This window comes from Carassius auratus, chromosome 48 (assembly GCF_003368295.1).
Source record: "Carassius auratus strain Wakin chromosome 48, ASM336829v1, whole genome shotgun sequence".
NCBI classification, from domain to species: Eukaryota; Metazoa; Chordata; class Actinopteri; order Cypriniformes; family Cyprinidae; genus Carassius; species Carassius auratus.
The window spans coordinates 8,285,586-8,299,153 of NC_039290.1; the positions used below are offsets into that span (position 1 = coordinate 8,285,586).

General features: G+C 36.7%; 1 protein-coding gene across 2 annotated transcripts; it reads right to left on the reverse strand.

The window, feature by feature from the left end:
• Positions 1–577: 577 nt before the first annotated feature.
• Positions 578–4,798, reverse strand: LOC113065738 (carbohydrate sulfotransferase 11-like). 2 transcript variants are annotated; one of them, XR_003279072.1, is made up of 3 exons: positions 4,563–4,798; positions 1,559–3,391; positions 578–1,514 (listed from the first exon to the last, which is right to left on the reverse strand). XR_003279072.1 is itself a non-coding variant. In XM_026237232.1 (2 exons), the coding sequence occupies exons 1-2, from the start codon at positions 4,728–4,730 to the stop codon at positions 2,546–2,548; spliced, it is 1,014 nt and encodes a 337-aa protein (XP_026093017.1). In that variant the 5' UTR covers positions 4,731–4,798; the 3' UTR covers positions 578–2,545. The 2 variants fall into 2 exon arrangements, 1 of the variants encoding a protein (XP_026093017.1); XM_026237232.1 differs by having other exon boundaries at positions 578–3,391.
• Between the last annotated feature and the right edge of the window lie 8,770 nt (positions 4,799–13,568).

Consider the following 13,568-nt stretch of genomic DNA (forward strand, 5'->3'; position numbering starts at 1 on the left):
TTATTAATAAACTATTTAAATGTGCATTCATAAATTTTTTTTATTCAGACATTTAGTAATAGCTACTTATAGTGTTAATAAATGGTTTATTAACATGTATTTCTACTGTAATTCAGGGTTAATTCAGGTAGTTATAAAACGTGTAGTTGTTAGTTAACTATTTTTGTGAGCTCATCTAAAGTGAGGACTATTTATGCCTTGTAAAGCTTTTACAACTGAGATTTAAAGGCTGTTAATATTTCTATGTTCTGTATCACTGTGTTGTGTTTGTTTCTGTTTTTTGTTTAGAAGATAACTGAGCCTTTAAATATCCTTTATAAATGCTTTACAAGGCATAACTAGTCCTCACTTTAGATGAGCTCACGTAAATAGTTAACTGACCACTACTAAATGCTTTATAACTACCTGAATTTACTAAATTTCTTGTGATTTTATGAATCACTGGCAACTCCTAAATAACTGGTTTGTAAATAATGCTATACTTCATTGAGAAATGATAAATTGATCATGAATAAAGTATGAAATTACACATTATAGATATGCTTTTAAATCAAGAATAAAGCATTTATATCTGTATTTATAAACTGATTATTACTGTCTATTAATGTTTATAAATTATGAATTATCTGTTTACTAATGCTTAATTAATGATTAATAGTGTGCAGTTATTATAAAGTGTTACCGGCTTTTTTTGCAGAAAAGAAGACATACCTAAATTATCAAGGGTCATTTCAACCAAATGCTAATGAACTAAAAGAACATTTCACATAGTCGCGAAAACTAATAAGATGTAAAACTCTACTGCCAGAGATTGATTTTCTCTCACTTTAAGAGTTCTAAGGGAAAGATAATCCTCTACTGACTCAAACACATACTGGTACCTCTCTAAAAATTGTATTGCACTTCAACCCTTATTACAAATTAATAAAACGAGTGTTTCCTCCCAGAATCATGCTGATGTTTGACCTGCAATGGCAAGCGAGTAGTTTTCACCTCACCCTGCATCCATAGCTCAACAAGACCCGCACTGATGAGGGTCTACCTTTCTCCAACCACAGCTATGCACTGTTTACACAGCCCGTTGCATGCTAAATAAAGTGGAGACTTTATGAGAACTCCATTTATTTCCAGAACATCTAAACTGCCCAAGGTAGACAGCCTTGTCCAGTTTGCGACTGAAAGAGAAGTCTAAATTCATCCCTCACCTTTGACTCCCTCCAACATATTACCAGCAATCTGCTTGAACCAGTTGACCTTTAGACTTGGAAACTACCTTCATATTGAGTTGAGCGTAAGGTTGAGGTCTGGAACTATAGGGACTTTCGCACCGCCGGAACCTTTTCATAGTACCAGAACTACTTGTGGAACTACCCACTTTGGTGCATTTTCGCACTGCCGGAATCAGGTGTGATTTTAGTACTCCGGTTCCACTGCCTTTTTTGAGAATCAAATTAGCTTCTACTTTTTGAAAATCAAATTAGCTCCTACTCCAGAGCAGGGTCTAACCAGTACAACTGGTACTACCCGTGATGTAAGTATACATTGGTTGGCCAGACACGTTCAAAAACGCCCTCACCCACCATGATTTAAAATGCTGTGTAAACATTGTGTCAATTTATTTCGCAAGTATGATGAACAGCGATAGATGGATGGATGCTGAAGTGCAGGCACTTGTAGCAAATGTAGCGCTGCCAGTTGTCATTGGAGATTCTTAGTCCTCCTTTCCGTTCTTTCAATTGCTTTATGTATATGTCGACATTCCATTCTCATTACTGCAAAACCTGCAAGACACAACAAAAACACAGGTCCAATCTCAGCATATTCCATCCTCCTGTTGTTAACGTTGTTCTTTTTTGTTTTCATTGTTGAATGGCATGCATAAATGGCATCGCTGTTGACCAGCTTATGTCACGTCCTAGTACACACCGTCAGTGTGAATGCAACCCTTTAAATGGTACTTGGAAATAGTTTACGCAAAATCGTCCCAGTACTTCAGAACTGTACATTTAGTTCTGGAACTAAAGTGGTGCGAAAGGCCCATATATCCAGGGAATGTTAGAAAGGAGGCTTTGAGATCAGCTTCATGGAATCGCTTCGAGATTAATGTCAAGGCTTTGCTGGTTCCAGTTCAACACCAAAATCCACAATAAATATGCTATGTAAACAATACCATAAATATAATTTTGGATGGTTGAAGAAACATTCATAGCATTTGTCTGTTGATGAAGAATCCTGCTTCACTTATCAACATTCAGAAGGACAAAGGCACATACTTGGAGCTCAGTCGACATTTGCCAAAGGAATTACAGACAGTATTTTGTGAACTTTTGGGATGGTATGCAACACCCCACCCAGCACTAATCTGTTCACAGTGCTGAATTTCACTTCAAAAGACCAATGGAGACGCCATATCCAAGGTGCATCCTCTACAGGTTCCCTCAGGCGATTCACTCAAATCCAGACACAAGCTAAATTTTAGTCATTGCCCGCAAGATTCACATCCATGTGTACAAGTTTTATGATCAGTTGAAACTCGCTGAACTGTTTATCTCAACTTCAAGTAAGCCGGCACAGAGTAGTTAAAAAGCAAGAAGTCCATTCTGTAAAGGTTGAAGAGTTTCTTCTGGTAAAATGGACTGATGTTGTCGAAGAACTTAGCAGTCATGTCACCCGTGGTCCTGGTGCTCTTGGACATGGCGGGAAATTTGACCTCTTCTTCAGCACCTGCTAACTTCAGGATGTAACGTGAATCTTGCACAAGAGTCTCATACTTGCCCACCACATCGTAATGGATCAGGCAAGGGTGGCAAAGTGAATGAACCCTTTCCCAGTGCTCATTAAACGGTTCCTCTTTCTGAGTCTGGGGGTCCACTAAATAATACACAAACTCCTCAAAGGAGACGTCGTTGCCTTTTTCCAGTGCTTCAGCCTGGGGGTCCGCACGATGCCTCTGGATGATTTTGGTCCCGTAGCGTTTATGGAATGCCGTGTTGTAGCTACGGGTAAACTTGTTGCGATATGCAGAGACAAGTCTTTCGAAGGGTTCACGCACAAAGACAAACTTCAGATATGTGCGTAGCCGCTGGTTGATCTCAGCTGTGGAGTACTCCGAGAGTGAACGCAGGTTCCCCACTATGTGAGCCTCGTTTGCTGGAATAGCAAGTGGTTCGCGATAGTGCCCATCTCCTGTTAGCACCATCAACACACGTTTCCAGTTTGTACATGCCACTTTGGGGACATAGCAATACAGTAACTTGTGTTTATCATCCACTATGAGGTGGCGGAGGTCCTCCGGGCTGAGTACTCGTCTTTTGTGGGTGTGGGTGCGACAGGTTTCCTCCAGGAGTTCCCTTCGACCCTGCAGAGTGGCCTGCACTGCAGACTGTTCCAGCTGGATGACAGAAGGGAATGGTATAAGAGGAAATGGAATTGGAAAAAAGTCACCATTTGTGTTCCACGAAAGAAAAAAAAAAGTCACGAGTTCAGAACGGAATAAAATTTTTGGGTGAACTATTGCTTTAAAAATATTTTCTTCTGAAACTGAATTTCCAGATTTCTTATCAGCGCACCACGACAGGTTCCACTACAAGTTTTTGAATGATTTTATATGATATGACAGTTGTTGTTTGAGGGAAGTTCTTGTGAAACAATGAGGCACATAGCGGTAAAAGGAGGGTATCATTTTTGCCTGGGGGATGATTCACAGATGTGTTTAATAATGGCAATATAATAGGATTTGATAAGCTGGTAGTGTTCCAACAAGAAGGATCTTATCTAAACGTTCCACTGAGAACTTTAAAGGGATAGTTCACCCAAAAATGAAGTCTGCCATAATTTACGTCATGTCATTCCAAACCAGTACAACTTACTTTTGTCAGTATAACATAAGACCAGACGTTTAGCAGAACATTCTGGCAGTTTGCTTCCACTACACAGTGAACAGTGTCTGTAAATCTCAAAGGCTATGGTATGGCTTAAAAAATTAATATGGTGCACAAGTCACATGGATTAATCTTCTTATATTATGTTTGCCAATTTTGAAATTTGACAGCCCCAACTATCTTTTACTTGAATTATTTTTAAAAAGCAGCCAGGATTTTCTTCTTTTCAGTAGAAGAAAGTCGGTCTTAAAAATTTGGGAAAATGTGAGCAAACAAAAGCATTTTAATATGAATTAAATAAAGAATTTTCACCATTTAGTGCAGCGCACACCCTGGCATAGCAGTGATGCATATAATTTCATTTTGTCAGATGGTTAGCATGTGTCTTAATAAGATGGTGACTGTGTAAAAATAAGGTGTTGAGGGTGAATGAATTGAGCCCCAACAGGAATGTGAGGTTGTTATTTTAGTAATTCATCCTCCACTGCTGTTAAAATCTGTCCCTTCAACACCGGGGCCCAAAGAATTCACTCTGTCCTCTGTTAATCCATATAATTTATACTTCAAAATCGCTTGCAAATGTATCATCAAGTACACGTTGTCTTATTTAAACATTTCGTAACGTATTTTAGAACCGTTAATCAACAACATCTTTAATGATTTCATTGCTGAAATACATACCTGTTCATTTTCTTGTAGTGACTGCAAAGGGCTTCTTCCCGATTTAACTGAAGAACTGTTCCAGCCTGAAAACTGTTCAGAAGCTACAAGCACACAACAAATGCAAAAATATGAGAAATGGCAACAAAAAACTAAAATAATGGCTCCAAAAGCAAAACATTTAGACATCCGTTAAAACATTGAATTGCTTTTTAGGCAACAGAAAATATTGCTATTAAATATGGTCATTGTAGGTTTTAAAATCTTCAGTGTATATCTTGCACTGCTATTGAAAATTAGTGATACATCAAATTGGGGCTAGTAATCTATGCTAAATATCTTTTTAATAATATAACGAGTGCATTAGCTTATATTAAAGGAACTTATATTGACCAGAATATGACTCTGAGGTGGGGTCTTTTGATGTGGGCTAGAAAGAAACTAGAACCTAGAAACCACATAGCAATATGCTAAAAACCACTGTGAACTCCTTAGCCACCACATAGCAATGCCTTGACAACCACTCACAACATCCCAGCACTGTGACTGCAAGTTTTGTATGTTCAAGCATCACTCAAATTTTCCTCAGAAGAAAGAGCTTCTTTGTGGTTAAGGGACCTGTGTGATCTTGTGTGGAGAGAGCAGATATCAAAGCACTTTGTCTGAATGGTCATGTTATTAAACTGTAAAAGATTAAAGCGGTTCATTTTCAGCATTTTGGGACCAAACAGTTACTGCATTCTCTGACTCCTGCTCCTATAGCTGATAGGCCCTAAAATTCCTCCTTCACATTTGTATTCTCTATAGGAACAGTCTGTTCTCTTCAGTCCAAGTCACTTCCCCCCTTACTCCCCTTCCCACCCACTCACACACACAAACTCACGCGCACACACACACACTCCTTCAGTCTGCTTTGGGGCCCTGGCTGCTAACATAAGTGATTGGTTTTGCACATGTGCCAGCAAAGTCAAAGGGATACTTTAAATACTCAGAGAGCATAAGCTAGCAAGTCTGGACACTGAGAAAGTGGAGGAGTAAGCATTCATGGCAAAATGAGAAAAGGCACTTTCTATTAATAACTTTTTAAAAGTTAAATATAAAAAAAGGACATTTTTCAGTTAATGGTCTATGAAAGACTTAACCCTCAAAAGATGCTGATCATCATTATCCAGACAAACTTAAAACATTGAAACTTTTGGGGAACTTATCCTTTATAATTTTCTATCAATAAACATAAAATAAATATGATAATTAAATGTTCAAATTATACTTAATTTGGTAAAATACGGTCACGTGGGACTGATTAACAATGTATATTTATCAAAAATATCTAATGTTAAAAAGCTTAAAAAGAATTAGTGGTACACCAATTTGAACCTTATTTGTGGAAATTGTCAGATGACATACAGTACTAGAAAAACATGGATTATATGAGGATCAGATGGAAAATGGAAGAAAAGAAGAAACATGATATAACATGGAAGGGGCAGAAAGAAGGAAAAGTGGAGGGGGTTGAGTACATATACAGACCAAAATGGTTGTGTTATGCGAGCAGGCGCTGATGGCTTTCCCAGCCTTTATATACAGTCATCATTCAACTGAACAAATGGAAAAAATTCATTAATACAAAACTGCAAATAAGCCGACAGTGAAAATCAAGTCTAAATGTGCCTTTTATTTGGGGCTTTTTGACTTGTATACAATTACAGTAAAGAGTGACAGTGCAACATTTTCAAGTGAAATGCTGAAAATTTACCAATAGTCCTTGTTTATAATGGGAGCGATCTGATTTTGCACAAGTCTTTAGTAAGTTTCAAAATCAAACAGAGAGTGAAAAGGGTGAGTACTCCAAACAACTAGTAGAATCTTAGTTCATGAAGATGTAATTAATATCATGATTGTTTAATTAGCCAGATGATTTACGCCCCCTCAACAATGTCTGCCTTTCAGCCAATACATTAGACCTGTTCAGTGAATAAAAAAAATATTAGCATAAAGGTTTGAGTTGTGCTGCTCATATACATTTCAAATACTTTAAACGTGAAATATCTGAAGTAAAATTTTAAAATGCTCCTATCTGCTCCAAAATCTTATGACTCACTGAAGTTGGTTACCTCACAACAGATAATGGTAGTTGTGAGGTAACCAATGGTAGAATGGTAGCGTGCAAGAGTCATCAATAGAACTATTTAATGTTACACAATGCCATAATTCGATGTCTATTCCAAGCATATCAGAGCTGCCATCGCAAAATTATGTCTTTTCACTTTATACTCATATAATCAACAGATGAGAATATTTTATAAAGGAAGTCTGAAAGTACGTGCAAGAGGCTGTTAGATTCACAACCACAGAATGACTTGCAAGCTAACTTCCTCTTGTGACTTTATTTTTATTTTTCAAAGTGACACAGTAATCTATAGAGAATTGCTAGAAGAAAAATACAAAATTGAAGTTAAATGATGACTAGACATAAACATAGTATCACCCCAAAGAAATACTTTAATTTGGCTTGAAATGCTAAACAATACTTGACTTGACTAAATGAGTTTTCCAAACAATCCTAAGCTACGAAGTAGAAAAAAAAAAAAACACTAAATGGCTTCCAAAGGTAGGCAACAATGAGGTCTCTTTTTTAAAATCTTGTAAGTATGCAATATGAGTGAGGTTCCACAAATCAACCAAGGCCAGGCGGCAACAACAAACGTTGTTTGCTGGAATGCTACACAGGCTTGTGGCCAATAATGTTGTTCTGTGAAGGTTTATAGAGGGCAACACACAAATCAGCAGGCTTTTATCAAAAGTTCACAAGGTATTGGGCAGGAAGCCCTCCTGCGGCACTGCAACTGCACGCTTACTGATCGAATTCTGCTTGGCCTCGTGCGGAGAGAGTTTTTTATGTTCTGTGCGGTAACTTTTGAGTTTTTGCTTTACTCCTGAAATCAACTGATTTATCTTCTCAATAGTCTTCACAGCTGGTGTTCTCGCTCCTATAGTCTAAATATAATTAGACTGTGGTACATGGAAACACATTCAAATGACTTTGAGGGTCATGTTTCTCTGTTTAAAACAACAGTGGAAACATAAGTGCTCATGCTCATGGTGATGTCAGGAAGCATTATGTATGTGTCATGAAACCCATCAGAATTAGAAGTGAAACCAGTCTGATGTTGAAATGAGAACATTTCACAAGCTGTTCTTATTCATGTAAAATGTGCATTAAAACCATCTGCCATGTGTCTGTTTGACTCATGTTTCCAAGAAAACACTACATCAAAAATAATTTTCAGTAGTACGATTGAAAAATTATTATTACAAATGTATCGCAGAAAAGAATAAAACTGACTTACTGTAATTTCAGTTTTTGCCTTGTTTCTCTCTTACTATCTTGCTATAGAGTTGATCAGTGTACCTTGTACCTTTGTAGGGCAAAGTACTTGGTGTTTTGTGTACAATATTGGAGCTCAACACTAACCATGTTTACATGACCATTCAAAAAGATTGATGTAATAAAGATATTTTTTTTTCAATTTTTTTTTAAGAAGTAAATTAGGATCACCAAAGGTTATATTTATTTGATCAAAAAGACAGTAATTACAGTAATACTGTAAAAAATTTTTTTTGCAAATTTAAATAAAAATGTTATATTATTATAATATATATATATATAATATAATATATATATATATATTATATATATATATATATATATATATATATATATATATATTATAATATATATATATATATATTATATATATATATATATATATATATATATATTTTTTTTTTTTTTTTTTTTCCTGACAATACTGACTTTTTGGCAGCCATTGTCCCAGTCTTCAGCGTCACATGATCCATCAGAAATCCTAATATTATGATGATTTGGAGCTCAATAAACATTACTTATTATTATCAGTGTTGAAAAGAGTTGTGCTGCTTTACATTTTTGTGTAAGTATTTTAATGCTGGTGGTCAAACCTTGAATGTTCAGTTATGGTGGATATTCTGTATAAGCATCCCATAATTCTGGGAGCTGCAAAATGGAGGCAGTTATGATTGGTTAAGCTATAAAAGACACATTTTTAAAACAAGAATGAACTTGACTGAGAATTACTGATTTGATCAAAAAAGTTTTCAAAATTACTAAAACGCTTCGCTTGAAATTCTAATGAATACCTACAGAGACCCGTTTCTGTAAAAATGAGTCTTACTTATCATAAAGCGTCTTAGGGAAGAAGGGAACAGTTTTTCAATACTAAAGCAATAATTTTCCTTTCCTGCCCCAAGTACACTAGAGGAAGTAGAACTCCAATGGGTGCCTTAATATGCCATAAAGCAGAATCCATTACCGAGTGAGGAATGTGCTTAATCAGAGATTTGGATAGAGTTATGTCCACTCATAGTGGCTCAGAGCGTCTTACTGTACAGTATTCCATTCATAGCACGAGCTTTACTCTCAAAACTATAGATGAAATTGAGAAGAGAGAAAGAGATGCAAATAGTATGAAAAGTTGATGAAAGACTGTGCTTCTCTCTTTCTCCTTAGAGCCTCAATGTGAGGGTGTCACTCTATCCCTGACTAACATAGAGCTGTGACTGTTCATCCCAAATCCCCAAATTCCATTTTAGGCTGGAAATTTCCCTTATTTATTAAAAGGATGCAGTCTTTTCTCCTTCCCAGGCCTGAAGAGTGAACAAATTATGAAAACAAAAGAGAAGACACAACAACCTTGTGACCCTCAAGCTGTTCTACATCTGCCTTCTATCCAAAGGAGGGCCAGTGTTTGGCAATCAAACAGTCTGTTCATGTCACTTGCGTGATTTGTTTATTCGATCCAAATCTCTGACGGCTTAAAATCGGTCTCCAGTCTCAGCTGTCCGAAAGGAAGAGCGAAGGATCAGGAGGGTTGGCGGGACCAGACCAATGCCCCGGCAGCATGTTAAATCAAAAGCATCTTGTGCGCAGTTCCTCATACAATATAAAACAGGTCTATTGGGAAACTTGGCACTGTAGGGCAGAACGACTCCCAGAATTATGTCATTTTATGGGTAATGGAATGCTTAGACAAACCAGCAATGGCTGATGACGCTATACTAAACACATGTGCCTGAAGGATACTGTCAGAAAGTGGTTTTTAAACTGCTGTTTGTTTATCTGTTTAAGAGAGCATCAAAACCCATGCTTTGGAAAGAGGATCAAACATTAAAGGGACAGTTCAATTAAAAAAAATCTAACTTCTGTCATCATTTACTCACCCTTACATAAGTGCAAACTGTATGACTTTCTTCTTTAGAACACAAAAGTTATTTTTTAAAAGCGTCCTTGCGCCCATAAGCTAGATGGGTCCAAAACAAACATAGATAAAAATCAATCCTTCTTTTTTGTGTTATAGTGGAAGAAACAAAGTCATACAGGTTTAAAACAACATGAAGTTCAGTAAGAGACAATAGTTTTGGTTGAACTATCCCTTCAAATTGTTTGTTAAATGTAGGTTTTCAATCTAAAGTCTTGGACTGTCCCAACCTGTGGCTTATTTCAAAATCGATAAGGCTCAATCACTCCAGTTTACTACAACTAGAGCATAAAATGTGTAAAAGACGCGTAAACAACTTAGGAAACAATTACTGGAGAAAGTACAAATCCAAAATCTAATTTGACCTTCAATCACTTCATAATGTGACTCAATTTTCAAAGATCAAAGAGAGTTTCACTTCTAGGCCTCTGGATTAATGGACTTCCTAAACTTTTCCAACAGACCCACGTATGATAATTTGAGGTTTGCTTGATGGTAAAGAATTAGGTCATGTTTTACAGCCATGTGGTGTAAAAGTTTTTTTTTTTTTTTTATCCATGAAGAAACTATCCTACATAATAAATCAACTAGCTGGACAACTAAATTGAATTACTTGACCCATCTTTTAGCTGCAATAAACAATTGTGACAATCAACATCAAGAATAACTACTTTAGTTTATTTTAAGCAGTTTTACCAGATCGAGCTGTAAGAGGCGGAGTAAAATGCTTGACTGAGATTAATCAGGCTGTGTCAAACTAAACAAGCGAAAAGAAGTGCGACTTGCAGCAAATTCAGCAACACTGCCTCTTTAAAACACAAACAGCAGTTAAGTGATGGTGGTCAGATAAGCAAAGAAACTGCAGCACACAGCAGACACAGCCTTTATCAGAGGAGAACATGAAGTTGACATCATCTCAGTTTCAAATTGCCCACAGTGCGTGTGATGGAGCCAAGGTCAAAGAAATGACCCCCACCCCTGTGTTCTGACTCAAAGTCAATTACTGCACAAAAAGGGAAGCAGCTCCATATGTTTGGCCATAAACATTCATGAGTTGAACCTCACCACTTGCCTTTTGGCTGGACAAGTTTTCTTGATGACATATCAGCAGAAGAATAAGGGGAAATTCAATATTCAGTAATTAAACAGAATAAATGGCCAACACATGAGGTCGGTTACCACACATGACACATGAGTGGTTCTGTGAAGTATAATTACATAAATACAAAAGCCATTTTAAAGTAATTACTGATAGCTGCTGCAAGTATTAGGCCAAGACACCTAGAGAGCACTACTTTTAAGATCACTTGTATCAGCTCTTTTTATTGGAACCACTTTTTAGAAGCAAAGAGGACAGTGGTATACAGCATAGCCAAACTTCCTGTGAAGTGTGACCATGTGACCATTGAAGGGGTGTGACTCAGCAAAAACTGTCCATGAGCCAAACAAGAAAAGCTTTAAGCAAATAATGCACAGTATGAAAATGTGAGCCTAGAATGAGTTTAAGCACATTCAAGCCTATATAAAAGCTTCCCAGTTTTGAATGATTCACCTTGATACATCAACATTAAAATGAGATTAACAGAATGAAAATTCTGTCATCATTTACTCACACTCTAGTTGTTCCAAACCTGTATGAGTTTCTTTCTTCTGTTGAAAACAAAGAAGATATTTTGAAGAATGTTAGTAACCAAATAGTTGACAGTAGCCATTGACTTCTATACTAAACAAAATACTATGGAAGTCAATGGCTACCCACATTCTTCAAAATATCTCATTTCTTGTTCAACAGAGGAAAGAAACAAACAGGTTTGAGCAAGTGAAGGGTAAAGAGGTCCACCTAAAGAAGCGTCTTCAAAAATGCAGGTGTGATCTACAAACACCTGTTAAGGAGAGACAGTGAAATATTACACAATGTTATTTTTGCCATAGACAATCTATTTGCTCCAGCAGGCAAAGATTTTCCAGGGTCAGATTCTGAACTATCCTTGAGCAGCATGTACCATAAAGCTGCTTACTCCATACTAACAAGCCTGGGCAAGAATGGTTCAATAGGGCCAAATCTAGTAAGGGGAAGTGGATCATTAATTTAATTGAAGAAGAAAAAAAAAACTTTCTTCATCAACACCAGCTTTGCAATCTTGGCAGTATAATAACATTTTTACCAAAAATACTCTGAACTTGGCTCTAGTCTAACTCTCCTGGGCGAAGAGAAAAAATTGAAGTTTTGTTTACAACACAAAATAACAAGAATATAAATTAGCTATGACTACAAGATTATCTCTATTTGTTCAAAGACTCTTATCTATAATTCACAGGAAACTAAGCACCATCTACATATCTTTTGTGGTTACATACTGTACTTCACTGCCCCATGCTGCTTTTGATAATTTCCAGGTGATTTTCATAAATTACTGTCACAGCAGAGGTTTAGCTCCATAAACTGTCATGAACCTAAGTAATCTCTGGTTGAAAATCTTACATGGTCACATGAAGCCTTTCCCAAAACTCTGGAGAAAGTCAAAGCCACTGACCTTTAATTCCCCCTTCTTCTCAAATCTCACACTATCCTTCTTCAAGGTGATCTGTTCTTCTCTGAAGCATCAGGGTAAGGTTTAAAAGGTTTCAGAATACCCCAGAGTGTCCCAGTGGGGGCTTTCCAAACATTCCGGATTTTCTCTCTGTCTGCTTTGTTTCAGCGGTTTCAACAGCCGTTTTTTTTCGCTGTTCTAAACTGGCTAAAGTCTAAATGTGTGCACTCTAAAGGCTGATGTCCTTTTTAATAAGTCAGAGGAACTGCTTTTTTGTGGCATGCTTGTCTATGTTATCTAAGCATTATTTACTTAAGCTTGTCAATTGGAAGTGAAGACAATGCGCTAAATCTTTCCCAGTGAGCAACTGATGTTGAAAAGATGTCAGTTTGACGTCAAAAAAATAACAACAAAAAACAGGTAAAACTATGCAAATCAAACTGACTTTAAACACTTGACATGACACTGATTTTATGTAAAATGAACGTCAAACATATTGGCTTAAATCTACATTATTAAACCAGTTTCAGTGTGGGATTAACTTCCTTTTTTCACCCATATTACCACCGGAAGAATTTTCTGTCCAAACTGAATTTAAAAATGATCTTACAGCATCTTGAGTTTTGACATCAAAAAGGCAGTCATTGCTTAAGGTCTTGTCAACACCTGGTTTTAAGATGCTTTTCATTGAGATCACAAGTGGACACGTTTAAATACAGGTGTAAAGGGGTTATAAAATAAAACATTTTCCGCCACTTCTAGAGAAGTCGAAAAAGCAGTCAACCTTTGTAGTGTAGACCTAACATGTGAGCATTATGGGATGTGTTTGAGAAAGCAAACCAAAACAATTGATTCCAACTAAGCTATGTTGTGCCACACAAAGATTACGATTGAAATTGTAGTTACCGTGTCCTTTCCATTCACTTCCATTTCTGCTAGCATGTAAACAGCATAATAGCTTTGGTCATTCAATCATATTTCATGCTCTGCACACAAGTATGCCAGAATAAGATGGAAAAAAATAAGAGGAAATCCGAACACATGTGGCCACAGGAAATGCATTTAAAGTGCATGTTAAGACCAGGTGTAATCGTTAATGTGTCTCAGCTCATAATGTGATCAGATCACTGAAAACACTGTGTACATCTTAATACCAGATGTAAACAAGGCCAAAGTTCTTGCATAGTAAGAAGTCATTT

Coding starts and splice junctions, on each gene's coding strand:
- LOC113065738 (XM_026237232.1), bottom strand. CDS start 4,730: ATGTCTAAATGTTTTGCTTTTGGAGCCATTATTTTAGTTTTTTGTTGC. Junction 3,392..4,562: donor CACTACAAGAAAATGAACAG/GTATGTATTTCA, acceptor TCTGTCATCCAG/CTGGAACAGTCTGCAGTGCA.